A 22684-nucleotide genomic window follows, 5' to 3' on the forward strand; every position below is an offset into this window, starting at 1 on the left:
CTATTCTTCTTCTTTCTCTCTTCTCTCGTTTATCGCTCTGACAACTAATCTCCATTGCTGAAGCGTAGCTCTTCGACGACTTATCTCCACCATTAAGCAGTGGCACTACGCGGTACCTCTTTGCAAGCATTGGCGTCGCACGTAGGTTTATTGGTGGTTTTTAGATCGCGGCACCGTTGGTTTGTTGGTGGTTTTCTAATGGTCGGTTGATTGTTTGTTAGTGGTTATTTGTGGGTGATGATGATGGCGGTGGATGTTCAAGCGTTGGTGGTGATGGCAGTGATAATGCAGCATTTGGTTGTTCACAATGCTTGTGGTGGTGGTGTTGGTTCTGTTATGGTGTAGGTGGTTGTGGTGGTGAGCATGTTGCGGATATGATTTGTTGGAATTTTTTTTGGCGTCGATGGTAGTGGTTTTGTTAAATCTTGTTGGTGGCAGTGGTTGCAAGGTGGTGATGGTGATTTTGAAGTTGAAAATGATAGTTGTTGTAGATGGTGGCGGCGGTGGTGCCATGGTAGATTAGGGTTGGGTGGCATAGGTGGTGTGATTGAGAGAGTTTCTGATCAATTATTTGAAATTGCGACCAATAATTTGAATATCTTGAGATAAAAAAAAAAAAAAGTGACTGTATATTGTGACTAATAAATAATATGATTTATCAAATTTGTAATTTGTGATTGATTAATAAATTTTGACATATAAAATTTTTTACTTGTGAAAGATTAATAAATTGTGACATATAAATCTTTTCATGATCGTAAAATATTTTGTGATCATTTAATTTAAGAATTTGTGGTCAAATTGTATAAAATTGTGATATTGATGTATTTAATAAAAATTGGTTTTTGAAGTTTTAAATCTTATTTTTTAAGTTTTAAAATGGGCAAACTTAATTTCTTAGAGCGTGTTTGATCGCAAGCAATGAATTTACATGGAAAGAAAATAAATTACAGGCAATTAAATTGCCTATAACTCATTCGCATGAAAATTAACGATTAAATCTGTTTGATTGCTTTAATTTTCAATTTAGAAAATATTATATTTGTCCATTTTTGATTGATGGATATATGAGACCAGATAAAAAGAGATAGATGAGAGAGAATTAATTTTAAAATAAAAATTTACTTCCCCTAAAAAAAATAATTTCTTTATTTTCAAAGAAAATACGGTCATGTAATCAAAAGTAAAAAATACTTTCCATAAAAAATATCAATCAAATAGTTCAAAAGTAGAAATTTGAAGGAAAAATGACATTTTTCATGAGAAATATTGACAATCAAATGTATCATTAGATCTAAAATTTTCCCATAAATTATTCCAATACTGGTGTCGTGGTCCAATTTAAACCACTGCTTGATAAAAATTAAAGTTTAAATTTTAATTCGAGTCAAAATTAACAATTAATATAAATAATATATTTTATGAATTTCACAATTTTTCAAATATATATTTTATCAATTTTTATTAAAATCTATTTTAAAACTCTGATTTCAGTCCCGATCAAAGTTTAGTACACCCAAATACGAAGTGGCCGACTCTGAATCTGGATTTAACGTAAAGCCCGTTTAACCATATAAATGCAGGGAAAAAAAACCCTAAACATCTAGAACCATATTTCGCTCGAATCGATCCAGCAGTTGCTTCTCTCTAAATTTCTACTCACCGAAATCATCCATGGGTAATTTTCGAAGCCGAAAGTTCAAATCCACTGTTTTATGTTGAGTTGATGAGCTGATTAACGATTTATTTGCAGGTAAGGTTCACGGATCACTGGCACGTGCCGGTAAAGTGAGAGGGCAAACACCGAAGGTGGCCAAGCAGGACAAGAAGAAGAAGCCCCGTGGCCGTGCTCACAAGCGGATGCAATACAACCGCCGCTTCGTCACCGCCGGTAAATTTAGTTTTGCAGACCATTTTTCACTTTCCTCGTTAATTAATCGATATTTGTTAATTTTTGTTTTTGCACATTTTATTTCTCTGTGTTTTCAGTTGCTTAGATATATTATTGTAACTTGGCTGTATCATGTTTTTGCGTCTTTTTTTTTTGTTTTCATAAATACCCAAAAAAAAATAAAAAAATAACTGTTGAACGTAAGCATGATGTTAGCCAAATCAACCTTTTATGTTTATTTTTAGCAGAAGAAATTTATTTTGCAGACTAACTGAGCAAAAATATTTAGGGCCTGTTTGATAGCATGGAATTTATTTCCATGGAACTTCAATTACTTCTTTTCCCATTTTTAGTTGTTTGATAGCATTTTAAATTCCATGGAAATCAATTCTTGTTTTTGTTAAAAGTTGTGCAATTCCTGGTTTTTATGGAATTCTAATTCTCACCATATATGGCGAGAATTGGAATTCCAGGCACTGAAGCAAGTTTTTTATTTTTTTTGGACGAATTTATTTATTTATTTATTTTTTGTTGGTAATAGAAACAAATTCTAAGAATTATTATAAAAAAATATTTTAATTTAATTGACAATTTCTATGTAAAACAAAGCCAAACAAACACCCAAAGATAGATGATTTTCTTGAATTTTTTTTTATTTGGCAATGGAAACTAATTTCATTTCCAATACCAGTAAATGTCATCCATTTAATTGACAATTTTCATGTAAAACAAAGCTAAACGGACATCGAAAAATACTTTTATTTTAACATTTTTCACGTGAAAAATTATACCAATCAAACGCAATAATTTACATTTCCAGAAAAACAATTAGGGTGCGTTTGATTGCAAGTAGGAAAATTGCATGGAAAGAAAATATTTTCTAGGTAATTCAATTGCCTGGAAATTATTTACGTGGAAAATGTTAATTACACATGTTTGATTGACTTAAATTTCAACCTAGAAAATGTTATAATTTTCCAACTTTAGGTGTTTGATAGCCATTATTTTCCATGGAAATTGTTATTTTTTCCAATTTTATCTGTTTGACAAGCACTATTTTCCATGGAAATTGTCACTTTTTCCATGGAAAATATTGGATTTTTTCCATGAAAATTTGTCAATGAATGTTCCAACTCTTAAACAAATTATAGACATAAATTCGGCCAAATCCTAATCAATCCTAATTAATATAGCAGTTAATTTATGGATAAAAACATGCCAAGATTCGGTACGAAAGATGCATAAACACTGTCGAGATGAAATAATTATCCCTACCAATTTAGATTACTACCAGTTAAATATTCTTCTTTGCAATCAAAAATAATAATCAGATAATCAATTCAATAAATAATGATGAAATTTCGTCCAACGTATTACATAAAACGAAAATGAAAAAACCCGTAAAATCTCTATCATAAGAAAATAGGAAATAAAATCAACATAGATGTCATACTTCCACATATGTTTGTTGAATTATCCAAGCACGTCATCTTAAAATAGTGGAGGCGGATCACGGCCCAGAATTTCAAATACTAAATCACGCATGAATTCTTCATCAGTCAAACTCATAAATTCTCTAGCCAGACTCTCATCCGATCGAAAAATTTTCATTACTTGCATTATGTCACTCTTTTCTATACTCATGCCTTGTAATTTTTCTAGAACCAACTGCCAATTGATGTGGTTTAGTGTATCTAATGTTGCTTGAGTCTCCATAGCATTAGCAATTTTTTTAGATGATTCGGCAATGCTTGATAGGGCAACGAGACTCTCATCATTAGGTTGAGTACGTCGACGGCGAACTTTGTTAGTTCCTCCTTCAGCGTTATGCTTAGGAGCACGAATGGGACTTGGTTCGGTATCCTCATTTTGACCATCAACTTCATGCACATTTTCATCTAAAAAAATTAATAAAATAAGAATTTGTTAGAATCTCTAATATAATACGAATTATATAAGTTTTTATGTACGATCTAGTACGTACCATGTTCGGGGGATAAAATGTCATTGCCGGTTACAGCACGATCTCCTGTAGCAGAATCATTTCCAAAGATAGCCTCCAAATCATCATAACGAGCACAAAGTTTGGTCCTCCACTTTCCAAATTCTGGTTTGCCCTACAAGAAAAAGAGTGAAATATGTTTTACGCTAGTCAGTGGTCAAAATAAATTATATTACTAATATTTAAGGAATAATACTTTCGTTGGTCAATGAAATTTTGTATCTTCAACAACTCCTCCCAAGCTAGTACATTGGCTGTGACACGTCCATTATGAGGATCTAACCTAAAACCACTCATACTTAACAACTGACGAACTTCAACATATTCTTTTTTCAGAGTTTTCAATCACGCCCTCACATTCTTATCAGACACCACGACTCCGCATCCATTGTGCACGCTCTCGATTGCTTTGGACACGTGATATGATGAAAAGCTATTGTCACTTCTTTTGTGACTAGCCAACACTTGATGTTGTAGTGCAGTTACCATACAACTATCCATTGCATCACTCCAACGTATTTGACGATTCCTAGAATTAGGATCCGCTTGGGTTGAGCTTATTTCCTCCACGTCTGAATGGAGGGCTGGTCTAGGAACTCGATAAGGAGCCGTAGAGCTTTGTCGAATATTTGCCATGATATCTATAGTGCAAGATTAATAAACAAGAACATTTAAGAAAATTATATGTCAACAATTTGTATCGAATAACAGTAATTCAAATTACAATATTTAAAATTCTAGCAAGTTTATGTCAACTATTATAGGACATGAAAAAAAAAAGCAAAAAATATGCTTCATGTCAATATGTCTTCAATTCAAGTAATTACTACAGATAAAAGTCTAGTAAGTATAAATCCATTACATAAAAAGAAAAAAAAAATAAAAAAAAAAAAGCCACAAGAAAAAAATGGAAAAAAAAATCAGATTTCAAGCAACATCAATTCCTGCATTCTGATTGGGAAGATAATCAGCCCACATTAAATCAGCAATCGCATTCCTCTTATTAGGCCACAGTTCCTGATTTGTGAAAGATATGTCAGCATTTGGAGTTTCATCTTCAGGTACATCAACATGCGTAGGGTTAACCTCATCATCACTACTATCTAAGTCGTCCTGCTCACAAACATCTTCAACGTCATCAATTCTTAAGAAGTTGTGGATGGCAGAACAGGCAAGGACTATTTTTGCTTGTGTGTCAATGTCGTAATAGGGTTGATGTCTCAAATATGCAAATCTTTTTTTCAGCAAACCAATTGTACGCTCAATAACATTACGTAGAGATGAATGTCGAAAATTGAACAACTCCTTACTACTTTCAGGACGTTGACCTTCAATGTCTCTACGATGATGACGAGTCCTACGATATGGTGCAAGAAAACCCGAAACTGATGGGAAGCCAGCGTCAACAAGATAATATTTACCTAGGAAAGAGTTGTTCATAAGATGGTAATTAGGTAATTATTATAACTTATGTGTGGAAGAAATGTTTTCAAAATAGTGACACAACTTACCAACAGGAATTGTTAGCTTATGTCCTTGGCGTAATATTGCACTCCGTAACAATCGACCATCATGTGCGGATCCTTCCCAACCGGCAAGCACGTAAGTAAATTTCATATCAAATGTGCAAGCTAATAAAACATTTTGGGAGATCACTTGCTTTCTATTGCGATATTTACCTTGCTCCTCTAAAGGCACATACGCAGCAATATGTGTACCATCGATTGCTCCTACGACATCCTTTAAAAAAGAATACGTTTCAAAATAAATGTGTATATTGAAGTTTTAAGAAATATGACGAAATAACTACAAACCACTAACCTGGAAAAAGGAGTACCAATGCTGCACATTTTCTTTTTCGTATGGTGAGTTATGAGGAGTGGCATTAGTCACAACATCTCTATACAGTCTAAGACAAGCGTGTAAGACTCCGTGAAAGTAAAAGCTCACTGTTTGACCAGAATGAAAAAAAGTAAAACGTCCAGCGCGATTACGTTGGTCATGCCCGACTGTATTCAAAAAAATTGCGACTTGTTCCTCAATTCGAACGTATTTCCTATCAACCAATCCATAAGTTCGCAAACGAGCACATAATCTTTGAAATGGACCTATTTTCATCCTAAGGAGATCACGACATATTGTATCACTCGTGCCAAACATTCGTGTAAGTGTTATTTCTCTTTCAGAATTCCAATTTGTATGAGGAGCTCTTGGAAGATGTCGTGCACGACACCTAAGTTCATTATATATTACAATCGCTTGCATGATCATCGTCTAAAATAAACCTAACTGTTGTCGTCGGCATCGACGTTGATTCGTTGTTGTAGCCATGCTATAAACTACCACTGTAAATAAAAATTCAATGTAAGATTAAAATAATGTTTGAATTTGTATATTTAAATGTCCAAAATCACACACATATATATCTAGTTAATTGCTCCAATGAGATGCTATGACTTTTTTAGATAAAAGTAAGAAAATATCACTTTTCACATTCTCATTTTTATAAACATCTTGAATGTATCAATTGAATCTACCAGGAGAAAAAAAAGAATTTATTTAAAGAGAGTATTAGTTATTGTCAAGCTGCTAAATGACACAACTCGAGAAGAAAAAAGAAAGGAAAATGTAAGCACATTGCATAGGATTCTGATAATTAGATCACTAAAAGTGTGAAATTAATGTTTTATAATGACATCTTGATTAATTAATCGAATTATTTTGGGATGTTTTAGTTATAATGACAGGTTTGGAATATTTTTCTCATTTTTCCCACATAAAATAGTCAAAATATTTAAAAATTGCATTACTGACCATTTGGTTAATTCCACTCACACATTCCAAGTTGCGCTACAAGAGCTACAAGAAGAAGAGCTGGAAAGAAGAATTTCTTCATGATTTTGAAGTCTTTAAACTCTAGTGAGTTGAATGCAAGTATTTTGGAGGTGAATATAAGAATAAGAGTGATACATATAATAGGTCTCTCTCTGTGTGTGTTGGATTGTTAAGGTCTAAGTGGGGGTATTAATTGTGTGAAAACAAGGTAGGTGAGGAGGAGCCAAAAGTTTCTGGTGAGAAAATTCAACAACTGTGTAGTACAATAGTGACAATAGTGCGAAAATCCTAGTATACACAATCCAATACCAAGTCGTTTGAGCGCAACTTGAATACAAATTTGACATTAATCAAAAGTACTCAACATCAAAAGTTGATCTACGTATAGTCAATTTGTACAGAGTTATGCAGTGTTTCTAAAAGCAACATGGTTTTTGAATTCATGACAGCATGATGGGCAATTTGAGTTCATAGCTCTGATGCAAGCTTCTCTAATATCAATATCAGTCCAATAATTACTAATCTTTTTTACCCTGATTGTAGTTAAGAAGAGGCGTCATAAAGGTTTTTGGTCTAACTACCATTTTGATTGATCCACATAACTCTTTTATAACGTCTTAAGTAAATTTTCCAACATTAACCCAATATACAAGCAACTAAGACACGTGCTTCTAATTACATTACTATTGAACAGATCAATTTTAATCCAACCCCGTAACTCACTTTCATTCAAATCTTAGCAATTAGTTGCTCAACTCCTGCTAGAGACCATGTAAAGCAGGCAGATTCAACTGGTAAGCAAAGAATAGATGGAGAGTTTTTGGTTTCAAGTTCATTAATTCAATAATATTCCATTTTTGGTTTCAAGTTTCCAAAAAATACATAAAAGTACCTTTCTTCTGGATTGCTCTCGAATTTTTAATAAAAAAAAAAAATTATATATATACACACACACACACACACACACACAAATGATGCTCATAAGCTTTATTCTAACAAGAAACCTAAAAAATTAAAAGTTCAGTACCCTAATAAAACCCAAAAATCATTTAGGAAAAGCCCAATTTGTAAAATGCATTTATAACCCAATAAATAATAAAATTGAATTACAAACCGGGATAAAATGCATCATCATCTACAACTGGCATAACAATGTTTTTTTTGTTTAAAAATAAATTAAAGTTATGTAACTCTTACCTGCCAAAGGAGAAAGTCTTTTGGGTTTGAGAATATGTTCCGGCATCAGAAACTTAAAAATGATGGGTCAGTTTTCTGAGTCGAAAATTAAAAATAAAAGGAATTGAAGGCTTAAATGGATTCAAAAGATTTGTATGCTGATTGTTTTGGAGTGAAGCAATTGCAGAGCGGATTCGAACTTGCTAAGAAAACTCTTCATTTCGTATAATAGTTAAAGATAAGGAAATCTCAAATTGAAGAGCTGTTTACCTCAATCTATGCAGTCACCGCCTCGTTGCCAACCTTTCGCATTGATTTCCCCGGAGGCAGATTGTCGATTTCTTCTTCCTAGTTCAGTTGAATCGATAAGAGAGTGAGACGCCTTCCTGGTTCCTTTCAATCGATGAGAGCAGGTTGAATGGATGAGAGAGAGGGTACTTGGGTAGAGATGAGAGAGGGAGAGAGAGAGATATTTACGTGGGTTGGTTACTAGAATTTTTGGAAGGGTTAAATTCCATGGAAAATAAAATCCACCCTATCCCAAGGAAAATATTTTCCTTGTTTTTAAGGAAAATGTGGTCACGTGATCAAAACAAGGAAAGTATTTTCCTTGGAAAAAATTGTTAATCAAACAAGACAAAAGTAGGAAATTAGGTGGAAAAAACCCATTTTCCATGGAAAATTTGTGCAATCAAACGCACCCTTATAGGCAATTGAATTCCTTGGAATTCGTTTTCTAGGCAATTTAATTTCATCTTTGCAATCAAACGGACCCTTAATTTTTAAGGCACGATATTGAGTTTTGAGTATGCTGACAAGTTCAAGGACCAACGACTAGGTCATTAATCCTATTATTCTAACATATGCTATATCATTTTTACATTTTACAAATAAAAGAATCTGGAAATTTGGTTAAGTTGATGCTTTGGCACTTATGACGAAGTTTCCTGCTAATTTGTTACACATGAACAAGTGTTAAATGGTTAAGATCCTTTTTAGATGTGAAATCATAATCCACGAATGGGTTCTGTAATATATTTTGTATTTTTACTCTGCATTACTTGCAGAAAAAAAAAAATAATAAATTTCTGTTATTTATTTTGCACGTGTAATAGGTAAACATTTTTTTGCTGTCTTGGGTAACTACCTTGTAAATTGTTATCTGAAACCTTTTCCATGAGAAGTGACTTATATAGTTATATCCCAAGAGTTCAAGATTCTAAGCAAAAATAATGAGCCACTCAACTCGAAGTTTTTGTGGGCTCTTTTGAGAAATATAATTTGACTGGTGCAATTTGTTGCTATTTGTAGTTGTTGGCTTTGGAAAGAAGAGGGGACCAAACTCATCAGAGAAGTAAACTGGAGATGCCAGTATCTCTTATCGGTCAAAATGAATTTGTCAGCTGAGTTAATTGTTTTTCAAAAAATGTGTGAAGAGCATTGTTAATTTGTAGACTAAGCGTTGTTTTATATTTTTGCTTTGATTATGTTGATCATCTAATGACTTAACAAGGTTAAAGAAAGTTTTGTTTAAGTTTAAATCAATTTCGAAATGAATTCCTTATCTATGCTACCTTACTTCCTGGATTTGATTTATATGTAGTTGTTATGTTGTAAATTAGTTTCGGTATTTGTTTTGTAATCCAACTCGGGGAATTGGATGTATAAATCTATTTCCCTTAGTGATCTTCCCATTTACAAGTCTTCGTGCAAAACCGAACAACGGTGAATACTCAGGTAATGCTACTTGTCTAAGGGGAAAAAGAGTCTTTTCTCATTGAGGTTGATAATGCAAACCGAAAGCATGTGATTAATTGTACCTGTTATCACTCTAAAATGTGTGATGGCATAGCTGCATCTTATAAGCTCTGCTCAATTACCAGTCTCCATCCATTATGCTTTAAGTTCTGCACTGGTTGAACAGTTTGGTGGATAAATATAAAATTAGGGCAACTGGGAAATATGAAATTTGCTTGGTGAGGTAAAGGGTAGTGAGAAAATTCTTTTCATCCAGATCTATAATGGCCGGTTGAAAACTTATTTTGTAGTGCTTATCAAATTGTGTTGTTTTGGGCTGAATTGTTCAGTATTACTGAAACTGATTGAGCAAGCTGAAAGAATATTTACTAAGGGTAATTTTGTGAGTGATCGATAAATTATTGGTTGTGTTCTTGACGGACACAAAGAAAGAATAAAAATGGACAATGCAGTACTTGATAAGATTTCATTAAAAATTTCAGTTTATTTTATATTTTAATACAAAATTCAATGTTATCCAATGGCTTAAGCTAGTGACATTCACTTTTAAGGTATTGGAGGTTTGTCTTGTGTGCGACTCAACTAGGATTTGGAGGCAAGTTCACTAGGATTTCAAACTTGTCAAGTATATGTTATATTGTTATCCTCGACTCCGTTAACACGTTCTTATTTAATTTCTTAATTGTTTATTCCCTGTTTAGCACACTAGAATATTTCGTATTGTTAATTTTATGTAGATTCTTAGTTACTCCATCGTATCTTTTTAATGTCAATCTGTTTTATGGAAGAAAAATGCTAATTGTTTTCAACTAGTGGAAGAAGATGGCGAGAATATTGGCAATTAGAGCAGAATCAACAGCACTTTTGGAGAATTTATTTTATATATTTAGCCCTTGTTTGAGTCCCAATTTTTTTGAAAAAATACATTTTTAAACAGTATTCTGACATCATTTCAACCACACATTCTTCAATAAAATAATATTACATGAAAATCTAAAATTTTTTATTATTTTTTAATCACACATTTCACATCATTACACTATTCAAAAATATATTTTCTTGGTAAAAATGGAGCTCAAACAAGGGCATTGTTTTACGATGAGCTTTGCTCGAGTAATAAAAACAAGATTTATGCTCACCCGAATTGAATTCTTGAAAATTATCTCCAATACGAAATTAGTATTGTCCAAATGTATGAACGTTATTATTTTGAATTCACCACCCTATGACAGAGAACAATCTAAAGCATGTTTGAGAACTATTTTGAATTATAAATATATAAAAATCAATGATGAATAATTGAGCAATGTTTGTGGATTTTACGAAAATGTGCAAATGAAAGTAATGTACTGTCCAAACAATGGTTAAATTTGAAAAAATTGATAACTATAAAAATTAATGAAATTTTAATGAAGGGATATAAGGACATATTTAATTAAGCTCCTGTGTGGGTCATATATTTTTTTTTTCCAAATTTTTTAATCATGTAATCTTTCATTAAAATAATTTTTTTACATAAATTTAAATTTTTTTTACTTTTAACTATACAATCTCTGAAAAAAATATTATTATAAAATTTATTATCCAAAAAATAGGGTTTAAAGCTTTAAACATTGCGTATGAAATATGAATGTTAATAAAAATAGTAATTAATTAAGACAAATTTATGCTTGTCCTCCAAGGATCGAGGAACTTATCTGTCTGCAACGTGGCATACCTTCATTGGTTACTATCATAACGCTTTGACAAGGAATTTAGTTTATTACCTTAATCCACCATATAAAAATCCCCAATTAACGCTAGGGATTTAGAAAAAATTCAAAGCAATTCGCAACAGTCCAATTCCCATCCTCACTGCAATAATGTCACTCGATTCGGCCGCGCCGCCGTCATTGGATAAACTTTCACTGAAAGACGCTGTACAGGAGGCCCAATTCTCCCAGCGGGTCCTGATACACTCCATCCTTTCCCGGGCCGATGGCGGGTCTGGTCTTGCAGGCCAGACGGTCCGAATTGGGGGATGGGTGAAAACCGGTAGGGAGCAGGGGAAAGGCAGTTTCGCATTTTTGGAAGTTAACGATGGATCGGGCCCCTGGAACTTGCAGGTGATTGTCGACGCCGGCGTGCATAAGTTGAGCGATTTGGTGCCTACTGGGACCTGTGTACACGTGGAGGGCGAGCTCAAGGTTCCTCCAGAAGGCGCGAAGCAGAAGATCGAATTACGAGTGAAAAACGTTATCAGCGTTGGCCCTGTAGATGCAGGGAAGTATCCATTGCCAAAAACTAAATTAACTCTTGAGTTTCTCAGAGATGTCGTTCATCTTCGCCCGAGGACTAACACTGTATGAATATCTCTTTTTCCTCTTGATGTGTTTTTATGTTTGTTTATTTTATGATATGAATTTAATGAGTTATCTGTACGAATATTTTTCTCCATGTTTGTACTTTATCTGGGATAGAAATGATTTTCTATGATGTCCAGGTAGTAGGCAGATCTGGGTGATTAACATAATTTTTCAAGTTCAGGGTGTAAACAAACAATTTAGAATTTGTTGGTCAAGTTGAAATTCAGTGTAAAGTTAACTCGTATTTTATTTATTTTTTGTTCAAAAATTTTACTTGCATATAAACTAATATCTTGTTTGATGACTTTGATCATTTGATACGATATGACTGTTACTTTCTGTCTACGTGCATATTTACAGTGTTTCTAGTAGGGGTTTGCTTTAAATCACATCATAATTGAGAACAAGCTGAATACTTGAGTTTGTACATTAAAAGATTTAAGCTTTGACAAATTAATGAAAATTACGTGTTAGCTTACTCTACTCTATATATTCTGTAACTAAATTCCGTTTCTCTTACATAGGAAAAGGTATGTTGGATTTTTGCTCAAGGACTAGATTTTTCAGATTGGATTTCCTTCTTCGATTCTATTAATGCCATGAAACTTATAAATAATAGCAACGAGTGGTGGATAAGTGGGTACTACTTATGAGTCTCTCAAAATATGTGGATAAAAAGTGGCATGTGTGCTAATAAACAATTTATAAACATTAACCAAACATATGCTAAATGAAACGACTTCACTTGTTAATTTTCTAATTTTTCCTTATATGGTTTTACAAGTAACAATAGTGACTTGCTTGAATGCTACCATAAATTGCAGAAGTTAGGGGGAAAAAAAAACTTATAAACTTTCAGTAAGATTTGAACAGTAAACAAGTCCGTGATACACTGGGCACATGTGTAATCGTGTATGGCGATTATGTTTTTCCTTTATAGGCATGCTGAATATATATTTGGAATAGAGAAGTTTAAAAATCTCTGAACTAGGTTCTCGAATGAACTACTTCAACAGATAATACTAATGAAGTTCACAATCCGTATATGTGTGTGTGTGTGTGTGTAGACACATACATAGATACATGTATACATAAATGTATGCATGTATATATCGGCTATGTTTGAGCCACATTTTTTCAAAAAGAAAAATACATTCTTAAACAGTGATTTGACATCATTTCAACTACACATTCTTTAATAAAACATTATTACATGCAAATTCAAAACTTATATTTTATTTTTTAACCACACATTTTCTATCAATACACTATTCAAAAATGCATTCTTAGGAATATAATGTGGCTCAAACAAGGGCATATATTGAGGATGTTGGATGTCTGTTGATTAAATGAACTGTAGCTGAGTATGCTTCAATCCACAGATGCTTTGCTACTCCACTATTTATCATTGAAGTCAAACCCAATGCCACATTTGATATGTGCTTATTTAGATTTATTATTCTTGAACTTCCAAATTGTAATGAAAATGCATGCTTGCACATTTTTTGGATGATTCAGTGAGTTCTAACTTCTCATTTACCATGTGGATTGGAGCGATTCATTATTTTCAACACGAAAATTTCTTAATATGGGCGCATATTTGTATATAAATATTAGATCCAAGAAATTTCTGCTTGAATTGCAGACCAAATATGCCTGCAAATGTGATTTCATAATGTGGTGATCTAGTGGTAACTATCATCGTCATTACTTGCTGCTTGAGCAAAAACCAGGATGTTAGGATTGTTGTGGTTGGTATCAATAATTTGCTAGACACCAGACCATTGTATCAATTTTAGTCATTAGCGTTTCAAGGTTTCTTCTGTAATGCTAATCTCTAGTTCAACTGTTATGATTTTCTCGCTGACAATTCTAAATTGACTCACTTGTCTAGATATCTGCAATTGCTAGAATCCGTAATGCACTGGCTTATGCAACTCACACATTCTTCCAAAAGCATGGTTTCCTCTATGTGCACACTCCTATTATTACTACAAGTGATTGTGAGGGTGCTGGCGAGATGTTCCAAGTTACAACCCTAATTAGTGAAGCAGAAAAATTAGAGAAGGAGCTGAAAGATAACCCTGCTCCCTCTGAAGCCGATATTAAAGCTGCTGAGCTTGTGGTGAAGGAGAAAGGAGAAGCTGTTGCTCAACTTAAATCTGATAAAGCAAGCAAGGAGGAAATTAGTGCTTCTGTAGCTGGGCTTTCTAAAGCTAAAGAGAACCTCTTGAAACTGCAAGAAAGATTTAAGCTGGGGGAGAGATGTAGACTAAGTGCTGGTTTCTCCAAGAAGGATGGGAAAGTTGATTATTCTGAGGACTTTTTTGCCCGCCAAGCATTTTTGACCGTCTCTGGACAACTTCAAGTTGAAACATATGCATGTGCACTCAGTAGTGTGTACACTTTTGGGCCTACATTTCGAGCAGAAAACTCGCATACTTCAAGGCATCTTGCTGAATTTTGGATGGTGGAGCCTGAAATAGCATTCGCTGATATAAAGGTATTTTAGTCGTAAACTCTTTAATTCAACACATAAATTTGGAGTATTCATAGTTCCGGCTAGGGCTGAGGAAAGAAACCACAAAATTGAATCAAAACTGCTTTTTTAATATTGTTAGTTTGGGTCCACGTGGATCCAAAAACGTTTGGATTTTGAATCAAACCAACTGCTTTGAAGTGGTTTTGTTTAGGTTTCAATCTTTAGAAATCGTCAAACCGTTTATAAAAAAATTTGAAAACATATTAATCTAAGTTTTATCTAACCCAATTAAAACTAAACATGTCCTAGTTAAAAATATACATCTATATTAGACATAACTCAATAACGACATAGATAATTATCCATCCTAATTAATTAATTAATTTAATCATACGCTCTCAAATTTGGTGAAGTGTTGAACAACTGTTGGTGAAGTGTTGAACAACTGTTGTTGAATCATATTTATCGATCGTCAATTACAATTTAGTAGACAATTAAGCCCTTGTTTGATCTTCATTATTTGAAAAAAATGAATTCTTTTACAGTGTTTTAACATCATTTCAACCACACATTTCTTTATAAAATAATAATACACGCAAATCCAAAACATTTCCTTATTTTTTAATCACACATTTCCAATCAATATACTATTCAAAAATTCATTTTTCCTCTCAAAATGAGGCTCAAACAAGGGCTAAATCTAGATTTTAATTCAAACCTAAACATTTCTTTTCCTTCTACTAATAATTTTATCGATTTTCGCCTAACTTTCTGAGTCAATTCATCCAAATTTCTTATTTCCCGATAATTTTTTGCCATATTTTATTGACAATTGTGTTGTTTTGTTCTAATTTGTATCGGGCTCCCTTTAAGTTTTAGCTGACAGCATTATTTTGTTTATTTGCTCTCAATTTTCTGGTCAGGTTACTTAATTTATTATTTACATCTCAACTTAATTTCTAGATTTTCCTGTTAATTGCTATATTGATTTGATGGATTATTTAAATAGTTGTTTTGGATATTTGATCAATAAGCCTTTCGACATATTACTTTGGTGAAAATTGAATGCAAAATAGATATAAGATTGTCCCTCAAATTATTAAAGATATGTTAGCTATTCAAATATTCACAATTGCTTCTGGGTCTGCATTCCCTACTAGTGGTGGGATTATTGATTCCTTTAGGAGTTCGTTGAGTGTAAATATGGTTGAGAGGATCATTTGCTCTAAAAATTGGTTACATAGTAACAAGAAACTTATAGTGATTTGCCAATATTTGAATGAGGTAGAATCATTAGATGATTCACAAAAGGTTATAGAGGATTATTGTTTTAATATTTCTATTCATTTTCTTTTATAAGTTGTTTTATATATCATTTAACTATAATTAATGAATTCATATACTATATTCTTATATTTATGGAGAGAATGAAACATGTATTACAATTGCGGATGTCTCCCCCAATTAGTATCGATTAAGAGGTTAAAACATTTTTATCATGTTGTTGCATTATAATGATATAAATAATAGAATTTTGGTTTGTTATATTTTTAATGATATCATTTATATTTTAACGTGAAATTTTATATTAATGTTTATGATTTAAGTTACTTGATGTATATTAATTTTTTTTGGCGTTAAACTGTGGTTGTAAACCGAACCAAATAAAAAAAAAAAAAAGTGGTTTGGTTTAGAAATTTAAGTGGTCTGGTTTGGTTTGGAAAATTTTTATACCACTTTTGGTTTGAAAAATTGTCTCAAAACCGCTCAAACTGAACCGTATTCATCCTTAGTTCTGGCAATGCTTACTGCCAAAGCAAGATAAAAGCTACATATCATGGGATGCAACTTATATGTTCTAAAGTATAGAAACTGATGTGGCATCATTAATTGTCTGAAGTCGCTGTTTCCAAAAGGCTGGCCTGGAAAAATTAGTTACGAATGCTAGGAGGATTCAATTATTTTTGGAGTTTGTTAAGATTAGAATTGGAGAAATAATTATATACCTGACTCTCGGTTGTTTATTGTGCCACATGTTATCTATAATGTTTATATGGGCAATATATTTTGATTCGTGATTTGTTATCAATTAGATCTTCAATTTTCCTGGTTGCTTTTAAGCTTACTAATTGCCCAAGAAAATGTGTGTGGAGATTGTAAAAGTTTTTCCTTGTAATGATGGAATCTTTTTTCGTTGAGTATTAAAAAATATGAGCTCCCTATGTTTTATGGAATGAAATGTGTAACGAACAAAATATATGAATCAGATAGCAATAAGTAATCTAAACACTTTTATAAAATTCCTTCTCTGATGTTACAAGAGATTACAACAATGAAATGACTTTTGTAGGATGATATGAACTGTGCGGAGGCCTATGTCAAATTTCTCTGCCAGTGGTTACTTGACCATTGCTATGATGATATGGAGTTTATGGCTAAGTTTATTGACAAGACTGCGATTGATCGTCTTAAAATGGTTGCTTCATCCAACTTCTACCGGATTACGTACACAGAAGCAGTTTCCATTCTTGAGGAAGCATCTAAAGAGAAGAAGTTTGAGAATGCAGTAGAATGGGGGATTGACTTGGCTTCTGAACATGAAAGGTATTCGGCATCAATAGCCTGTAATTTGACTTACTAGGTGCTTTACTGATCACGTGGTGCACCTAATCGTATGTAGATTCTTGACTGAAGAGAAATTCAAAGCACCTGTCATCGTGTATAACTACCCAAAAGCTATTAAAGCATTTTATATGAAGGTGAATGAAGATAACAAGACAGTTGCAGCTATGGATGTGCTTGTACCAAAGGCAAGCTCTTTTCGAAGATATAGACGTCTCTCAATTCTTCTATTGTAACTTGCAGCATGTCCTTAATGTTTTGGTTTTTGTCATCTTTCATGTGCAACGAACTTATGAGGAAGAGTGTCTTATTAATAATGGTGGCTGTATTTACTATTTTCAGGTGGGAGAACTAATTGGCGGAAGCCAAAGAGAAGAGAATTATGAGGTCCTCAGGGATAGGTAAAAAAATGCTATGGTGCTTGATTTTATTTTATCTGAAATAAATGCACTCGTGACTACGTGGGGGTAGGGGGCTTACCAGTCTGTTGAATGAGAAAAGATAGTACAAAAGGGAGGGGGGATGAACCACGATTTTGAGAACGAAAATAACAACTGAAAATAGTTATATTCTACTCACCAAAAGAGGTTTCTTAATAAATAATTGAAGGAATTTTCTTTTTCTTTGTTTTTAGTCTAGACTGTGTTTATTTAGTGGCTTCATGACTAATAGAGTGTACTCTCTTGGGTCGTCGTTATTTTTTGCAGGATACTTGAGATGGATCTACCTCTCGAACCATACGAGTGGTACCTTGACTTGCGCCGATATGGGACTGTGAAGCACAGTGGATTCGGTTTAGGCTTTGAAAGGATGATTCTTTTCGCCACAGGGATGGAGAACATTAGAGATGTCATTCCTTTCCCTAGGTATCCTGGAAGAGCAGACCTGTAGAATCAATTACGGATATTTATGAATTGATACTTTATAATATTGTTAGGCTTTTGAATTTTTAATTTTACATCCCTTGCAAAATTTCAATGCTGGAAAGGTGATAGTCGATGCTTTTTATTTTATTTTTTTAGCCTATGAAAGTATACAATTTCTAAATTGTGTTTTCCCTTTAGTTGTTTTTTTGAACGCAACAAGGTTCTTATCTTCTATCTGTTCATCAATGTTCATTGGGACATGCTTGGTATGTATTCGAAGAAAGTAGGTATGTTGTGTTTGGTCCTTTAATTGCATCCAATTTTATTTAATTCAATATAATAAACATGTCTGTTGTGATTTCTATAGATTAGACATTAGTTATTTCAGTGCAACATTGGGCATAAACTATCGAACCTCAAATGGCATGAGTCACATGTGTAGAGGCTTGCACATATGGTGTTGAGGGGGATCTGGTGAAAAAATCAAGTGGTGTGCACCCGACTAGAGGGATTGAGAAATTAATAGAGTAAAAAATTTATCTTTAGATTTTACCTTATTCTGATCGTTTAGAGGGTGATCATGTGGTTAACTGCTTTGCCCATTCTGGTGGTAGAACCCCTAATCTCCTATCCACCTTTTATCTGTTGATGATAACATTTTCAACGAATCAACTACGAAGGCTATCAGGGCTGAAGCGCTCCTGTTGCTCTGGGCTCTCACACAGTCACATGAAATTTCTTTGATGGCCCAGTCATTGAATGCCTGTCACAATCCGAAATGTAATTGGCGATAATGACTCGCAATAATGTAAGGAACTAATTGCACCATATTTGAACTCTTAGCAACACTTACTGTTGATGATGTTCATTTAGGCTACATTTTACATTGTTAACTTGTCAATTTGCAACTTGATAAAGCGGACTTTTTTTAGTATTTCTGGTCCCATATGTGAAAGGCCATTCCTACATGGTGAGTTCGATGCAATTAGCTTCTTAATGAGAAAATACATCTTCCATTTGGCCTTTTTCAACAGATTTTTTGTATAAGGTCTTTTTATGATTGATTGATGTGATATTTCTGCTGCAAACACCTTACTATCAACTTGTTAGTATACTTTTCAGAAGTTAGGTCTATGTTATGGGTTGGCTACTTTTCAGAAATATTAAATGCCCCTTTGCCTATGAATGATGTAGTGATTCTTAAGAGAAGATGTCTCAATCATTAGGATGAGAACGTGCGTCTTTTCATCTAATGACAACATTTTTTCCCATTTTACTATAAAAACTCGCATTTTAGTGTCTTTAAAAAATAATGCAATTTTACATACTCGACCATAACATTGCTCTCATTTTTGCTCTCTCATACACCATCCCTCAGTGCCTGAACATTATTTTGGCTAATGTCTTTCGCAAGTTCCACATCCAAATACACCTGTACTTGTAAATAAATGACATCATCCTTGCAGAAATCGAGGTCCACATTGATGTTGATTATTGTGGTTGTTAATTGATTAACTCATAGTTTAGACACCTTGGTGCTTGCTTTGTAATAGTAACAAAAATTATATTATTAGGATATCAGTTTTTACTTTTTGTTCTTTTAATCTTGGCACTTTAGGTGTCAATCTTTTTTATGAAAGTACATTAGGCGTCATTTTAGTATGCTAGTTAGTGCTTGTTATAAAAAATGTATAGGTACTCAATGTTCTTTATTGTGTTTTGTATCGATATATTAAAGAATGATAACTTCGACACTCTATTTTGTCTATTTTCACTCCAATTTTGTAATTCTTGAAACATTATAGTATGAGCAAAACGGAAATTATTTGACAATATAACATCTGCAGTTTGAAAAAAATACCAGAGGTAGGTTTTGGAGAACAAAAACCGTCTTCCTAACATTTCCCATAATCTATAGTAGGCATATACAAAACTCAAAATAACAACAAACAAATACCAACTGGATTTGGTGAAGAACATATTTCACCCATTCTTATCAGCTAAATATTTGAATTTGAATTTTAACACTCCCCCGCAAGTTAGGAACAAGTTGGAATATGAATGTCAGTTGTTCCTAACTTGCATACGAGAGTCTCTTGAAGTTATCATGTCCCAGTGCTTTCTCCCTAACAATATGACAATCCATCTCTATGTGCTTTGTACTTTCATGAAACATTGGATTTGCTTCAATGTGCATTGTGGCTTGATTGTCACAATGCAGAATGGCTGGATCCTTGAATAAATACCTCAACCACATCAACTCACAAGTCATGGTTACCATGGCTCTATATTCGGCTTCTGCTGAGGACCTTGAGAATCTCGATTTTTTCTTGGTCTTCAATGAGACTAGTGCACCTCCAAGAAAAACATAATATCTTGTGACTGATCCTCTATTTGTCGAGCAACTTCCCCAGTCAGCATCGCAATAAGCCATTAAGTGAGGTTTTCTTGGTTCATGCATGAACTAACATAGCAAATTGACAAAAAATTGAATGTCTGGTCTTGTAATGGTCAAATAAATCAGCTTCCCAACTAACCTCCTGTATTGCGATGAATTCCTAAGAGGCTCACCTTCAATAGCAGTCAACTTGAGGTTTTGTTCCATGGGAAAGCTCACTGGAGCTGCTCCGAGTAGGCCCACTTCATCTAACATGTCCAGCACATATCTTTGTGAAATGGTTATTCCCTTCTTCGAGTGTGCAACATCAATACTTGGACAATACTTCAATTTTCTAAGGTCTTTGATCTTAAATTGTATATTGAGATATGTTTGAGGTTGATAATCTCTTCTTCATCGTCTCTTGTTATCACCATGTCGTCTGCACATATAAAAACAATTGTGAAAGACTGGTTGGTGTGCTTTGTAAAAAGCGAGCAATTTGCTAGAGATTGTACAAAACTAGCCTTGCAAATAGCTTTGGAGAATTTAGCATATTAGTATCGTGAGGCCTATGTGAGGCCATAAAAGGACTTGTGTAGTCGCCAAACAGTATTGTGTCTCTCCCTGTCGACTATATCCCGGTGGAGGTAACATAAATATCTCTTCTTGCAGGTCTCCATGTAAAAAGGCATTTTGCACATCTATTTGGTGTAGCGATCATCCACGAGTAGCTGCTATTGAGAGAAGACATTTAACAGTGGTTAGTTTTGCTACTGGTACAAATGTCTCCTTGTAATCAAGACCTTCGACTTGTGTGTACACTTTTGCTACTAAACTTGCATTGTAACATTCTATGGACCCATCTGAATTATATTTGATCTTGTAAACTCATTTACAACCAATCGAATTCTTCCCTGGTGGTAATACTATATAAGACCAGATTTTTTTTGTCCTCCAATGCTTTCTTTTCAAGATCTATTGCACCTCTCCAATTTGGACCTTAGCTTGCCTGAGCGTAAGTGGCAAGTTCTAAAGTGGAAGATAATAAGGCAACAAGAGTTTTGTGAGAGGTGGAGATTTTATCATATGAAACGTAGTTGGATAGAGGATACCTTGTATCTTTACCTGGCCTTGGCTGAGAAGAAACAATTGATGAGGAAGAGGATACAATGGCCTGTGACCACTTGAAAACTTGTAGCCAAACAGAAGGTTTCTTTATTCGTTCTGATCTTCTTAAATTTGGTGGATCAACTATTTCTGCATCATCAAGTGTGGTGGTATCTGGCATTTCTTCTGGGCTTGGTTCAGCTCTTTCATGAACATCAGGTTAAGGTTGAGTGGTTACAAGGTCATGGCTATGTTCAAAAGCTAATGGTAACCCAGATGTTGAAGATTCATGATTTAATTGAGGACTTGAATAGGGGAATATTGTTTCACGGAAGATCACATCTCTATTGGTGAAAAGTTTTGTTGACTCAAGGTCATAAACTTTATAGGCCTTCTGTCCAGTAGGAAATTCAACAAAAATCCATTTATTCTCTTTTATCGAATTTAGGTTGTGTTAAGGGATTTGTTGCAAAACAAAGACACCCAAAAACTTTTAGATTTGTTAAATTTGGTGACTTATTATATACGACTTCAAAAGGTTTTTTTTTGGACAATAGCCGGGTTGGTGTTCGGTTTATCAAGTAAATTGCACGCATGACACTTTCTCCTCAAAATTTTAAAGGTAAATTGGCTTGAAATATGAGAGCTCTGGCAACACTCAGAATATGTCTATGCCTATGTTCCACAATTTCGTTTTGTTGTAGTGTATGCAACTATGTTCAAGCAAGAATCCATTTTCAAGAAAAAATATTTTAAGTATAATTTACGCCATTTCAATGGACTTATAAATTTAAAATTATTATTAAATACAAAATGTATTAATTTATGAAAAGTTTGAGAATAAGAATGACATAAAAAATTGTTAGAAATGTAAGTGCTATAATATGCAAAAATTAGGACCTTTAAGTACAATTTTATTAAAATGTGGTATAAAAAAAAAAAAAATTGTGGTGTGAATATAATTACAATGGCATGAAATTTCGATGCCATTATAGGTCGTGACACGACACTTTTTCTTTTTAATAATCATAAGTGTTCGGAACAACTTACGCTCACATCAACTAACTCTACGGAGTTCTGAAGTTTACAGTCAGATATTCACCTCAATGATTTTGAGAGGACTCAAATTGATGATTATTGTGGAGTAAATTTAAAATCTGACTACTAAATTGCCGTTCAGGGTTGACGTGGCACTCTTATTGGAAAGAATATTTAAAAAT

General features: G+C 33.5%; 3 protein-coding genes across 4 annotated transcripts; 2 read left to right on the top strand and 1 right to left on the bottom strand.

Annotated features, from left to right (window-relative positions):
- Positions 1-1525: 1525 nt before the first annotated feature.
- On the top strand, positions 1526-9487 carry LOC111366124 (40S ribosomal protein S30). Its single transcript, XM_022986799.1, has 3 exons — positions 1526-1678; positions 1754-1891; positions 9216-9487. Exons 1-3 carry the CDS (start codon positions 1675-1677, stop codon positions 9260-9262), a joined length of 189 nt encoding a protein of 62 aa, XP_022842567.1. The 5' UTR covers positions 1526-1674; the 3' UTR covers positions 9263-9487.
- LOC111366123 lies at positions 2924-9208 on the bottom strand. 2 transcript variants are annotated; one of them, XR_002697578.1, is made up of 4 exons: positions 8175-9208; positions 5405-6232; positions 3876-5314; positions 2925-3789 (listed from the first exon to the last, which is right to left on the bottom strand). XR_002697578.1 is itself a non-coding variant. In XM_022986798.1 (2 exons), the coding sequence occupies exons 1-2, from the start codon at positions 5508-5510 to the stop codon at positions 4821-4823; spliced, it is 600 nt and encodes a 199-aa protein (XP_022842566.1). In that variant the 5' UTR covers positions 5511-6317; the 3' UTR covers positions 2924-4820. The 2 variants fall into 2 exon arrangements, 1 of the variants encoding a protein (XP_022842566.1); XM_022986798.1 differs by lacking the exon at positions 8175-9208 and having other exon boundaries at positions 2924-5314; positions 5405-6317.
- A 1971-nt stretch (positions 9488-11458) lies between the features above and the next one.
- Positions 11459-18245, top strand: LOC111366125 (asparagine--tRNA ligase, cytoplasmic 1-like). The gene is made up of 6 exons (XM_022986800.1): positions 11459-12004; positions 13902-14510; positions 16840-17093; positions 17170-17299; positions 17454-17512; positions 17819-18245. Exons 1-6 carry the CDS (start codon positions 11525-11527, stop codon positions 18000-18002), a joined length of 1716 nt encoding a protein of 571 aa, XP_022842568.1. The 5' UTR covers positions 11459-11524; the 3' UTR covers positions 18003-18245.
- The last annotated feature ends 4439 nt before the right edge of the window (positions 18246-22684 follow it).

The sequence above is a fragment of the Olea europaea genome, chromosome 17 (assembly GCF_002742605.1).
Source record: "Olea europaea var. sylvestris chromosome 17, O_europaea_v1, whole genome shotgun sequence".
Lineage (NCBI taxonomy): Eukaryota > Viridiplantae > Streptophyta > Magnoliopsida > Lamiales > Oleaceae > Olea > Olea europaea.

What these genes read in the sequence shown, in the direction of transcription:
- LOC111366124 (XM_022986799.1), top strand. An exon ending in CCGCCGCTTCGTCACCGCCG is followed by an intron (nt 1,892 to 9,215) that starts GTAAATTTAGTT and finishes TGCTATTTGTAG; the next exon opens with TTGTTGGCTTTGGAAAGAAG.
- LOC111366123 (XM_022986798.1), bottom strand. Translation starts at nt 5,510, where the DNA reads ATGAAATTTACTTACGTGCTTGCCGGTTGGGAAGGATCCGCACATGAT. An exon ending in TAAGCTAACAATTCCTGTTG is followed by an intron (nt 5,315 to 5,404) that starts GTAAGTTGTGTC and finishes ACTCTTTCCTAG; the next exon opens with GTAAATATTATCTTGTTGAC.
- LOC111366125 (XM_022986800.1), top strand. Translation starts at nt 11,525, where the DNA reads ATGTCACTCGATTCGGCCGCGCCGCCGTCATTGGATAAACTTTCACTG. An exon ending in TTGGCTTCTGAACATGAAAG is followed by an intron (nt 17,094 to 17,169) that starts GTATTCGGCATC and finishes AATCGTATGTAG; the next exon opens with ATTCTTGACTGAAGAGAAAT. An exon ending in TATGAGGTCCTCAGGGATAG is followed by an intron (nt 17,513 to 17,818) that starts GTAAAAAAATGC and finishes TATTTTTTGCAG; the next exon opens with GATACTTGAGATGGATCTAC.